This window comes from Colius striatus, chromosome 10 (assembly GCF_028858725.1).
Source record: "Colius striatus isolate bColStr4 chromosome 10, bColStr4.1.hap1, whole genome shotgun sequence".
In the NCBI taxonomy this organism is placed as follows: domain Eukaryota; kingdom Metazoa; phylum Chordata; class Aves; order Coliiformes; family Coliidae; genus Colius; species Colius striatus.
In genome coordinates this window covers 18,506,532-18,518,224 of record NC_084768.1, presented here as the reverse complement: position 1 = coordinate 18,518,224, position 11,693 = coordinate 18,506,532, and the positions used below count along the sequence as shown (strand labels likewise).

The 11,693-nt window shown below is 53.4% G+C and overlaps 1 protein-coding gene across 6 annotated transcripts; it reads right to left on the bottom strand.

Moving 5' to 3' along the window:
- Window positions 1–2,248: 2,248 nt before the first annotated feature.
- On the bottom strand, window positions 2,249–10,780 carry GLUL (glutamate-ammonia ligase). 6 transcript variants are annotated; one of them, XM_062004379.1, is made up of 7 exons: window positions 10,679–10,780; window positions 7,826–8,016; window positions 6,468–6,629; window positions 6,085–6,231; window positions 5,528–5,655; window positions 5,161–5,360; window positions 2,249–3,952 (listed from the first exon to the last, which is right to left on the bottom strand). In XM_062004379.1, exons 2-7 carry the CDS (start codon window positions 7,989–7,991, stop codon window positions 3,634–3,636), a joined length of 1,122 nt encoding a protein of 373 aa, XP_061860363.1. In that variant the 5' UTR covers window positions 7,992–8,016; window positions 10,679–10,780; the 3' UTR covers window positions 2,249–3,633. The 6 variants fall into 6 exon arrangements, with proteins under 6 accessions (XP_061860363.1, XP_061860366.1, XP_061860365.1 ...); XM_062004382.1 differs by lacking the exon at window positions 10,679–10,780 and adding an exon at window positions 9,162–9,270; XM_062004381.1 differs by lacking the exon at window positions 10,679–10,780 and adding an exon at window positions 9,162–9,234 and having other exon boundaries at window positions 7,826–7,993.
- Window positions 10,781–11,693: the final 913 nt, after the last annotated feature.

Genomic DNA, 11,693 nt, shown 5'->3' with positions numbered 1-11,693 from the left:
CCAACCAGATATGATTGATTCATCAGGCTTCTAAGGAAGAGAAGAGCCCTCGTGCTCACAGTATTTGGGCTGGCACAGCCCAGTGTTAAGAGATGCTGCAAGTGTAATCTTGATTAGCTCATCTGCTGCAGGCTATATGTGAAGAGAACAGTGGCTAATCTTATTTTGGTTGCCTTAAAATCCAGTTAGTGGGGAAAAGCCTGATGTGTGAATAGATATGTTAATCATTTTGGAGCAGCCTTATCTCCTTAGCTGGTGTTTGATGAAAAGGGAGCACAACCAACAGGCATTTAGAAAAGCTGGTGCTATTTTTGACTGCTTCGTTAGGAGCAGTTCCTGATGCTCCAGCAAACCCTTTGGCATCAATGCTTGTGTTCTTCTGTGAACATTTATACATCATTGTTCACATTTGAAGAACACAGAGAAAAAGGATTCACTTCCTCCTGAGGGGCTGATTAAAAGTTTTCTATCAATACAGAAACAGTAAATTCAGGTTCTGAAGGTTTCAATTTGCATGAGCTCCACAGCCTTAAGAGGACACCTCTACCCTACAGAGCTGGGAAATGGTGTTCAGGTGACTGGAAAGCAGACTGAGCAAGGAAGCTGTAGCCAAAAAGTTGGAAAACAATGTTTAGAGGAAAGGAGATACATTCTAATCTCTTTTATTTAACATACATCTTTAATAATGATCTGACCAGCCATTTTGCAGCACAATGTTGTTTTGACCTTGTTTTCAGCTGCGTAATTGTGAAGTGAGCAGATAAATGCTTTCTCAGCTGAGAACAAGAGAAAGTATTAAGCATCAAGCTCCTGTCCTAAAATTTATGTTTGAGGCAGCTGGGGAAGCAGAAGACTGATACCTGCTCCCTTTATCACCCTGATGGCCAGCCTGGAGACGGCTTCCTCTGTGGGGGACATAGATGGTGGTGCTCATGTCTGCAGCAAACAAGTTCTGGGAGGCACAGGGAGATGCTATTTAGCCCCAGGACAAACCCTGTCTGCCCATCAGCTACTGACTTGGCAGCTGGTGGTGCTTGGTGGCTAAAAGTAAGCTGTGCACCCTTTTCCCAATGTCTTCATTCCTAGGTGAAAAGGGTCTCTGGGGGGACAAGTCTCCAGCCTTAAGGGATCAGTGTTCAGAGGTATAGGAATCTCAAAAGAAAAAAGCATTACCAAGTGTTGTCCTTCCTTCTGTGCACATGCCCTCACAGAAATCTCCTTCATTTAGGTGTAATCTGTTCTTTCCTCTCTAACATTTTCTTAGAAGGCAGAAAGAACAGTAGCTGCCCCCTACCACACACTCATGTTGTCAGAAACCCCCAACACAAGCCTCCATCCAGGCTCATGACTTACTCCAGAGCAGTGTGGGTTCCTTCTGGCTGCAGTACCCCTGCTCCAGCCCAGAGACCAAATTCCTTGTGCTCATGTCACAATCAGAGGAAAGCACTTGATGTCCAGTTTGCTTCTGCTCCGGTGACGCTTCACCTCACACAGGCACAGAGAGATAAGGTAATCTGGGGGCTGTGGTGAGGAAGGTGCTGCTTTGAATATTCCCCAGAAGGGAGATGCAAAAGACTTCTTGGTCCACAAAAAAATGTGCTGGCAGGAACAGCCTCATCAACCCAGCAGGATGCTGGTGTGTGGTTAATCCAGATTTAAAGATGGGAAAGGTTAAAGCATCCACCCCTCAGGCAGGCACCTGTGGAGAAGCTGGGAAGTAACACCACAAACTAAAGGACTGAGGGAGCAAGGTGCTACCTTGCTTACTTTTCCAAATGCCTGGTTTCATACCAAAGCTGGATAAGCAGCATTTTCTCCACAGGGAGCCACGTGAAAGGGCCTTCCTCCACAAAGCTCCCTCCTCTCATGAACTTTGCTGGAATCTTGTTTTCTGTGGCATTTCTACATACCATAGAAAACTCTGAGGAGATGCACAAACATATGCAACTTCCCCATAACTCTCCCCCTGGACACTTACAAACTCACTCCCTTCCCTATACCAGAAGAACCTCACTCAAGTAAGATCTGGACTATCACTCACTGGAGACTAAATGGCCACCTAACAAAACCCCACCTTCTGGAGAGCACACACGGATTGCAAGACCTCTGCCCCTCCAAAACACACCCCACAGATGAAAGCCAAAGCCTACCCCTTAACGGGGTCCAAATCCCTCCAAACAGTGAAGGCAACATGCACACACAAGAGCAGCTGCCAGGATGAACCACAGAAAAGAGGCAGAAGTCAGAATTAAGGTTTTGTTCTTTTGTTCTTTTTTTTATTATAAAAAAAAAAACAACCCCAAACTATTTGGAAGAAGTTCAAATGCAACAGAATATAACTGGCATCATCTAAGATACCCAAGTGTAAAATCCTAGAACACTTGAACCCCTTCCCAGTGCGAGCTGAGAGGTGCCAGGGCCAGCCAGGAGGGACCCGTGGCCTCTCCTGGCTCCTAGCCCCCATCATACCTGGATGGCAGGCAGCCCCAGAGCCAGGGCACAACGCTGACACCAAGGGTCTTTGTAAAACCCTTCACTTTTAGAAACTAAGAACATTATGAAAAAAAAAAACCACAAAGAAACACTGGAACTTTGATCCTTTACCAAAAGCCCTGCTTTAGTGACATGCTAAAGGCCCCGCTGGGAAGGTAAAACACCCACAGCTCTGCCCAGAACGCAGTTGACCTGTCAACTCCGAGTTCAGGACACCTTCCTCCTGCTGATGCAGCTGCTGAAGTACAGTAAGAAACGCTTCTGCGGGTTTCCTGGGGCTAGGAATGGCCTCCTGCAAACCCCACACCCTGCTGGGACAAATCCCATCCACCTCTCCTCCGCTGGGCTCACCCTCAGCCCCACCTGCAGGCCCTGTGACAGCCTCCCCAGGAGCTCTGCTGGGTGAGTCCTTGAAACATCATCTCTTCTTAAAAAAAAAACCCCACTTTCGTATGTTTTTTATGTTGGTTTTTATATTTAAATAGAAAAATACTACTTCACTCTGTGTTATGAGCCAGACACCAGTTGGCTTCCAGTGACAGAACTGGGAGTTCTCCTCAACGCCTGAAGACTCCCAGGAAGCTCCAAGCCAGAGGGTGAAGGTCTGCCCCTCACACCATACAGGGCTCCACCACAGCTCCCCTCTTCCCTTCTCCACTGAAGGGCACCGACCTTAGAGAACCATCAAGTCTGCAGAGAGCCAGCAGTGGGGGGGTTAACACCCCAAATTTGTCTCTTGGGGAAGTCAGCTCTTAAGTTTTAAGCTTTCCTCTGGGCCTGTTGGCTTGTTTTGTGTGTGTGTGTGTGTGCTGCCTGTCCCTGGAAGCCACTGGATCCCATCAGATGTACAGACGAATTAGACAATAATAATAATAATGAAACAGTGGTTAAGAGTTCTCTAACAGCCTCTCCTCCTCTGGTCTTCTGAAAAAGTCAATGACAAACAATGACAGCGATAAAACTAAGTCTGCCCTCCTCCCCCAAACTCGAGACAGCAAGAGTTACTGAGACACGACACGTGTTATCTTGTACCCTCGGGATTACATCTAGAAGGGAAGTTTTAGTGGTGTGGGAAGCGCTCGGAGGGGGAGCAGGAGGGGAGGGAAGGAAGGCGGCGGCATCCGGAGGCCCAGTCTCGCTTTAATTCTTGTACTCAAAAGGCTCGTCGCCGGTTTCGTTGAGGAGACACGTGCGGACGAGGGCCTCGGTCACGGCGTAGGGGTCGCAGTTGGCGGAGGGCCGGCGGTCCTCGAAGTAGCCCTTCTTCTCGTGGCCCACGTTGCGGGGGATGCGGATGCTGGCGCCGCGGTTGGCCACGCCGGCCGAGAACTCGTGGATGTTGGACGTCTCGTGGAAGCCCGTCAGGCGCCTGGCGTTGTCCAGCCCTCCCTTGGGGTCATAGGCACGGATGTGGTACTGGTGGCGTTTGCTCAGCTTCTCGATGGCCTCCTCGATGTGCCTGCGAGGGAGGGAGCGAGGAAGAGGGGAAGGCACGCTGAGTGTCTGATGGATGGGACAGGATGAGCCCATCCTGGCCTGACTGATCGATTCCACTTAAAATGCGAGGGAAAAATCTTCTTTGCTGTGAGCCCCTGGCACAGGCTGCCCAGGGAGAGGGTGGAATTTCCTTCTCTGGTTTTCAAAACCCACCTGGATGCATTCCTGTGTGACCTGATCTAGGGGAACCTGCTTTGGCAGGGGCGTTGGACTGGAAGAGCTCTAAAGGTCCCTTCCAACCCCCACCATTCTGTGATTCTGTTGCATCGAAGCCACAGCAGACCCAGCGTTGCCCCCAAGCCACTTCATGATGAAGCCCATACACTACAGCCGATATTTTTTCTGAGCATCTCAACACAAGGCTTCTCTCCATTCCTACTCCTGACCCAGGCTGCTTCTTAGAAAAGGATCCCAATTGCCTGAAAAGGTCCCTCAGAAGGGGTGTGTATGGAACAACCACCAGTTTAACCCATGACCAAATCCCACAGACACGTGGCCCAGGGGAACCTGCTCTCAGAGGGGAGATTTCTCAACACACAAGTTTCTATTTGGGAAGCTCACACGGTCATGGGTTGGCTCATTATCGATGGGCATCACTAAAATTAAGGCAAAATAAGAAACCCCAGCTGCCAGGAGACATCCCTTCACAGTGTTTCACTGCAAGCCAGGGCTAGAAGGTCCCTGCCTGCACTCTGCCCAGAAGGGAACTAGTGTTTGAAATTTCCAGGATCTTGTTGGTTAAGAAAACGTGGCATTAGCTTCCACAGCCTAGCCTAGGCAGAAGCAAATAGTCCTTCTCTTTCATCATGGTTATTAACAATAAAAAGAGCCTATGCTGAGTTTGTTTGCAGAATTTGCAGATCAAGAGCTGGACAGCTTGTTATGAATAGCTGCATCTTGGCCACCCATGCTTCCCATCAACACTGATAGAGCTGTACTGCTGGCTATATTTTCCATCCAACACCAAGATGGGAATATATCGTTACAGAAAAGAACTTCAAAAAAAGCCCTCCCAAAGAAAGGCTCAAATGTAACACCAAGAACCCGAGTGCCATCTCCCACGCCAGCAAAAGGTCTGCAAAAAGCTCTCTGCTAGGAACCCAGCCCAGCTTGCTGCTGCCTGGGAAACAGACGCTCCTGGCCCATCCCAAAAAAACCCACCAAACTTACTTGAGACCTCCGTCTTCCCTCATGTTCTTGGTGCTGAAGTTGGTGTGACAGCCGGCACCGTTCCAGTTCCCAGGGATGGGTTTGGGATCGAAGGACACGATGACGCCGAAGTCCTCGCACACCCGATGGAGGATGAAGCGAGCAATCCAGAGGTGATCTCCCATCTCAACCCCTTCACATGGTCCCACCTGGAACTCCCACTACAAGGAGGAGGAGTCACAGGCTCAGGGATGCGGAAACACTCCCTGGGAGACACCTCCCACCTCTTTATGCTGATTGCTGATGCAGCCACATGGCTCACAGCCAAATGCTCCCGCTGCCTGGGCTTTTTCCTGTATCATCTCCTTCTAAGGGGCACTTAAGTTACCTGGGCTGGCATCACTTCTGCATTGGTTCCTCCAATTTTCACCCCAGCATACAGGCACGCTCGGTAATGGGCCTCCACAATGTCTCTGCCATAGGCTTTGTCTGCCCCTACACCACAGTAGTACGGACCTGCAAGGGCACAGGTGAACAACAAGGGCAGTGTGAGCTTCCAGAAAAGAAAAAGGCTCAAACTCAGTGAAGACTAAGCACACATAGAGCAGCAACCTCCAAAATCATGTAATGTGTGGAAAACTCCAAGATCCACTCTTTCATGGAAGCATCGATGGAGAGAAAATCCCCCAGAGGCTTGTGCTCTGTCACGCTGGGCATTAAGTTTAAGTCATCTGCAGACTAACAAACCAAGCAGCAAATGTGGATGTGGCCCACCACCACCTCAGCCCCTCTGTAACAACCTTCATTTCACGGGTTGTTTTTTGCCTATTGTCCACCTTCAGTTCTAGATACACCCTGGACCCTTCCGCTCGCCTGGAGCTGCATCACACGAGTTACAGTTCAAATGCTCCCGAGTTGCTCCAGGGCAGGCTCCTGAAAGATTACCTTGGGGTCCCGGGAAGCCATTGGAAGGCCAGCCAAACGGATGTCCATCTGTCCCCAAAAGAGTGTATTCTTGCTCCATCCCAAACCAGGGGTGCTGGTTGGACACCATATCCATAATCCGTCTGCAGGTGTATCGGAGATTGGTCTCTAGAATGGACAAGCAACCCGAGCCTTATGAACATCCCCACCTCCACTCTATTTACACTTTGAGTCCCAGCAGCAATGGTGAAGAATCCCAAGACCAGCCCTTTCTCCACCACCAACGCTTTGTTTCCCTCCTACTTTCAAGACAGGGTCATGCATGATGCTAAAGGCATGAATTAGCCAGGTGTCCCTTTCCCCTCCCTGGGAACACCACCTCCACCAAGAGAAGGTCCATTCACCTGCAGACTGGCGGTTGTATTTGAAGACCTCACAGAGAACTAGTTTATTGGGATCTTTGCGAAAAGGGTCCCGAAACATGGCAGCAGGTCGCAGGTACATGTCACTGTTGGAGCCTTCAGACTGGAAAGTGCTGGAGCCGTCAAAATTCCACTCAGGGAGATCTGGAGCAGAGAGAGAAACAAGCCCCAGTAAGCCAGGGTCACCCGTCACCAGGAGAATGGGCTCCCTGCCACCCTCCACTATTACAGAGGTGAAGATGCTTACAGAGAACGGGCTTACAATAGGTTTAATCCCAGCTCAGCTGATTTTGTTCCAAGGAAGGGAAGCAAAAAAAACAGGGGAGTGCAACTCCCCAGCCACCCTGGGAAACACAAGGATCTGGGCTGCTGGCCAAACCCAAGTGAACAGAGCAGCACTGAGGACATTTCCCATGTCACAACAACCACAGAGAAGAGCAGAGCACCTAGTGTCTTCACAGAGGTAGCTGGGCAAGCTGGGAGAGAGCAGAGCACGAGACACTCTCAAGGTGTTGGAATGAGGAGAGCCATGAAATATCCCTATCCACATTGCATGGCCTGGAGAAAAAGGAAGAGCAAATCCCACATAGGTAGAGGCTCGTATGGAGGAGGAGTATGGCCAGCTTGGTCCCCCTAGCCCACCCCTCCAAGCTCTGCACTGCCCTCGGGTCAAAGCACAGTGAGGGAGCAGCAGTCAACTCCACCAGGGCAACATTATCTCCTCCACGTCCTGGGGGGAAAGTCAGAGGATGACAAGTACAAAGATTTCACAGGAGCTGTGCCAACCACTCCCTTAGAGAGAAAAAGGGGAAGGAGAGGTGGGGGGAAAAAAGAAAAGAAAAAAAAGCAATAATTCTGCTCAGTCACACACTGTATTTTCATTTCATAACTGTCTCCAGCCAGCACCATGGCAACCTGGGGAAAATCCTAATGCTATTATTGTGTAAGCTGGGACTGTTTGTTCTGAGGGACACAAGCTCTTAATTACACCGGATAGCTCCATTCTTTCCTCTCTACTTTCTTCTGCCAAACTACTTCCGGCCAAAACGAGTACTTGAGAGTCAATGGGCCACCCAGCCCCTGCCAAAAGCCCCCTCAACAACAGGGGCAGTGCCAGGGACAAGCTCCCAACCCGGCCATCTCACTGAAACTCCACATCTGGAGAGCTGGGAACAACCCTCCCCCAGGGTTATCAGGGGAAGGAGATAACTGGGAGCGGGTGAGGAACGATGGTGTCTTCCCCAAATGCCATCCTTCTGCCACAAAAAGGCAGAAATAGCATCCCCTCTCCAGAGCAGCCAAGCATGGCTGCTTTCTCCACGCAGCACCAACCCTCTCACCTTCAAGGCTCTTGGGCTCATGGTCCAGGGTGCGGGTTTTGCAGCGGAGGTGCTCCCCGGTCCCATCGATCCAGATGTACATGGCTTGGACCTTCTCCCCCTGCGGCAGCTTCATGTACATGTGCTTGATGGCTTTGCTCAGGTGGGAGCTCGCCGAGGTGGCCATGGCTGCAGATCGGACAAGGGGGTTCCTGAAGGAAGGATGCAAGAAAAACAACCCCAACCGTGAGCCCTTCCCTGTGCCCCGATTGTTTTCACCCTCCCAGGCAGGGAGGAGCAGGAGATAGCTCAACAGCAGGGCTGGCTGCCGTCTCCAGCGGCCCCATGTTGTTCTGCAGGCAGAAAACACAGCAGCTCAGGCAGATGCAGGCAGTTAGGAAAGCCCTACTCTAGAAGCAATTCCTTCAAAGCATCCCATTAACTCCCCAGCTCCTGCTCACCTCTTGCCAAGTCTTATCCACCAAGTAACAGCCTTCCAAAGTACTTCTCAGCCCTATGTGAACTTTTCACCTCCACACTCACCACCGCTCCAGAACAAGGCAAATACATGGAAAAGCTTAGCTAGGGCTTTCTTAGCATACTTGCTTCAGCGAGGAGGGCTGGCCAGCCCCGGCTGCCTGTGCTCAGATCAGCTGGTCTGAAGTTACAAACAAGCCTTGTCTAGAGCAGGAAGGAGTGCAAAGCAGAGCGTCAGGCAGCCCAAGCACTCCCCCCGCCCCGAGCAATCGGGCAGCCATGGGGAGGCTGAAGGGGCTCTGGTCCCTCAAAGCGAGAGCTTCAGCATCCCCAGCACAGCCTGGAGCTGGGCTCGCAGGGACAGCCAGCCCACGAGTGACAGGGCCACGGCAGCCGGGGCCCACGCACGTTCGCAACAGCTCGGAAATACACGTTACTTGAGAATGTGTAATAACTTAGTCACTCCAACACCCTACCCCTCTGCGAGGCGGCTCGGGCTTCCCGGACCCGTGCCGTGTGTCCCTCTCCCACCCCCACCCCGCGCTGTGGCGGGGGCTCTGCTCGCCCCGGGGGGGGTCCCCACTGGCCCCGTTCCACTACATCACCCACGCGTACGTCTCCGGGCTGGCAGGCAGGCAGCCGTATTTAAGGAAGCAGCTGAACAGCCTCGCGAAAGAAAAAAAACTGCCAACAGCATCTGTTTACAAGAAAAGCCTAGAGCTGCCTCTCCAGCCCCGCCTCCCCGAAAGAAAACGAAGACTTCTCCCCCAGGTCTGTCCGCCAGCTGCCCAAGGGCCACCGGGGAGCCCCGGCGCTGCCAGAAAGCAGCGTTTCCCCCCCGCCCCCGCCTCGCGCTCCGTGGCCGGCGCGGGGCCGGTACCTGCTCCGGGGTGCGGGCGGCGCGGGGCTCCCACGCTCGGCTCCCGCAGCCGCGCCCGCCGCCGCTTTATGGCCCCGCAGCGCCGGCCCCGCAGCAGCGATTGGGCAGCGGCGGGAGGGCCGGGGGCAGGCCGGGGCCGGGGGGGCAAGGGGCCGCCTCCCCGTCTCCCTCCTCCTCCTCCCCCTTCTGCCTCCTCCCCTAGCTGCAGCGCCGGGTCCGGGCTGCCCCCCTTCTCCTCTCCGTCCCCGGGAAGTGTTGGGGGAAAGCCCCCAGTTTCTCCCCGTACCGAGACACGGGGGGGGTGCGGGTGGGTCACGCTGTCGGCCCGAAAAACTAAGCCCTCGTCTGGCGTAGTTCAGGGGGAGCGGCGGCGGGAGCGGATCCAGGGTTATCCGCGGCGTTTACATTAGCGGCTGCCTTTGCATAACTCGGAGGGATGGAAACGGGCCGCCCTGGGTAAACAGGGCAGCGGGGTAAGAGAGGGAGGAACCGGAGCCACCCACCGCCACAGCCCCGAGCCCAGGCTTTGGCTCCGTGCACGTGTTTGGGGGTGGGGGAACGGGCAGTGCCTGCTCAATGCCTCCCTGCCTTGCCCCTTTGAGCCGGTACCAGGCTACAGCACCAGGATTTGCAGCCAGGACCCTCGCTCTAAAGCACAGGATCGATCATTGTCACATGAGAGAGGAGAAATCCCCCAACCCTGCCATGGGTGCAGGAGCACGCACTTCAGAGGAACGCGGGTGGTGAGGGGTGCCCAGCAAACCTCAGGCACGACCCAGTATTTTTCCACCCCAGCAGCTTGCTCACTGTCCCATTCCTGCTCCTTTTCAGCCCTCCACGCACCTCCCATGCACCTCCCAAGGGGCAGGAGAGCAATGTCAGCACTAGCAGAAGGAGCAGCCACCTGCATGCACGTGCTTGCACACAGATGCAGGTGCCAGGCCAAGCACACGCCATCCACACGCCTGCCTCGGGGTGGTAAGAGTTCTGAGCTACCCTATGCCAGCCTCGGGGAAGGCAGAGGGATGGTACCAAATGTGCTATCCCTCTAGAAGCTGGACTCTCCTGGCCATCACAGCCATCCTGCTGAAGACACGGCATCTCTGCACAGTCAGAAGCTGGGGAGAAAGTGGCCAGGGAGAGCTGGATCCTTGGCCAGGAGGAGGTGGAAGTGCTGCCTAAGGCCTCACCCTGATTTATTGCCCATCTTAAGACCTGACTCCCCACCTTCCTCCAGAGACAACCTGGCTCATTCTTTACCACTGCCTTGTAGCAGCCAGGATTGTGTGTTAATGCCCCGAGGCTGTCCAGAACAGAGGTGAAATTCAGGTGCTTTTCACCTCATCCAATTGCTCGGGTAAGGCAGAGCCACCAAACATTACAACAGAAACTGCCTTCCCCCAGTCCCTGCACACGATGTATAGGGCAAAAGCTTCAACACAGAAACAAATGCAGTGGTTTGCCTTTAGAAATTAGCTCAAGATCTCATATTCAGACCCAAGTAAGGCTGTGGTCACCTGAATCTAGCTGCTCAACTGAGGTACAAGGAGGTAGGAGCTGGTGCTGAGACTCAGGCCAGGAGAGACACAAAACAGTTTCCATAAAGGGGAGCTGTCAAGCCCTGGTCAAGGTAAAGCTGTGCGTAGCCCTCCTCCCAGGGTCTGCAGAGAGTTTGTGTTTAATCAGGACTCTCTGACAGCTCTGATAGTTCCAAATTCTTGGAAATGTGCTTGCTACCTACACATTTCCCAGAAAGTTTGGCCACCAGAGCTGGCTGTAAACAAGCCCAGGGTGTTTAGGGCTGGAAGTCCCTTATGCCACCCGAGCTTCAGGGCCGGGTAGCTCCTCTTGTCACCGGAAAAACCCCGAAGGGCAGCAGGGAGCAAAGGCAGCTTGCAATGTAAACACATCTCCTTTCCATCCATTTATCCACCCGATAAACACACCCCGGCCAGCTAACTCCAGCTTGGGGGGAGGGACAGACCCTCTGCACGGACGGTGCTTTCATGGCTGGGGTGGGAGGATGACGTTCCCTGCCCCGGGACAAGTTTGCTGGCGGCCCCGTGCCCGTGCCCAATGCCTTGCACAACATGTTTACGAGCCAGCGGAGAAGCGCCGCAGCCGGGGCCCAGCGCCCTCTCCCGGGAAGCCGTCGGGGGTGGAGGGGAGGAGAAGCAGAGCTGCCGACAGCTTGTTTACCGCCTGCCTTCCCCTCCTCCCTTTACAGCCTGCCAAGGGTTTGTGGGGGGTGTTTTCTTGGGAAACACGGCTCAGCCCGTGCCTTCGCCCAGCTGCCTGCTCCAGTGACCCTTATTGTCGTCAGCTTTCAACGAGACAAAACCGTGCTTCGGGGAGCTGGGTTGGGCACCGTGCCATCAGGTGACACCTCCCAGGAGTAGATTGAAATCAAAGGGCCTACGGCTCTAAATGCGCAGCGAGCCCTCCAGGGACAACGTCCCAACCGCCACTGGGCTTTCTTCTCTTTTTTCCTTCCTATGAATTCGTGGGAACACCTTTATTCTCCTGCCCCGA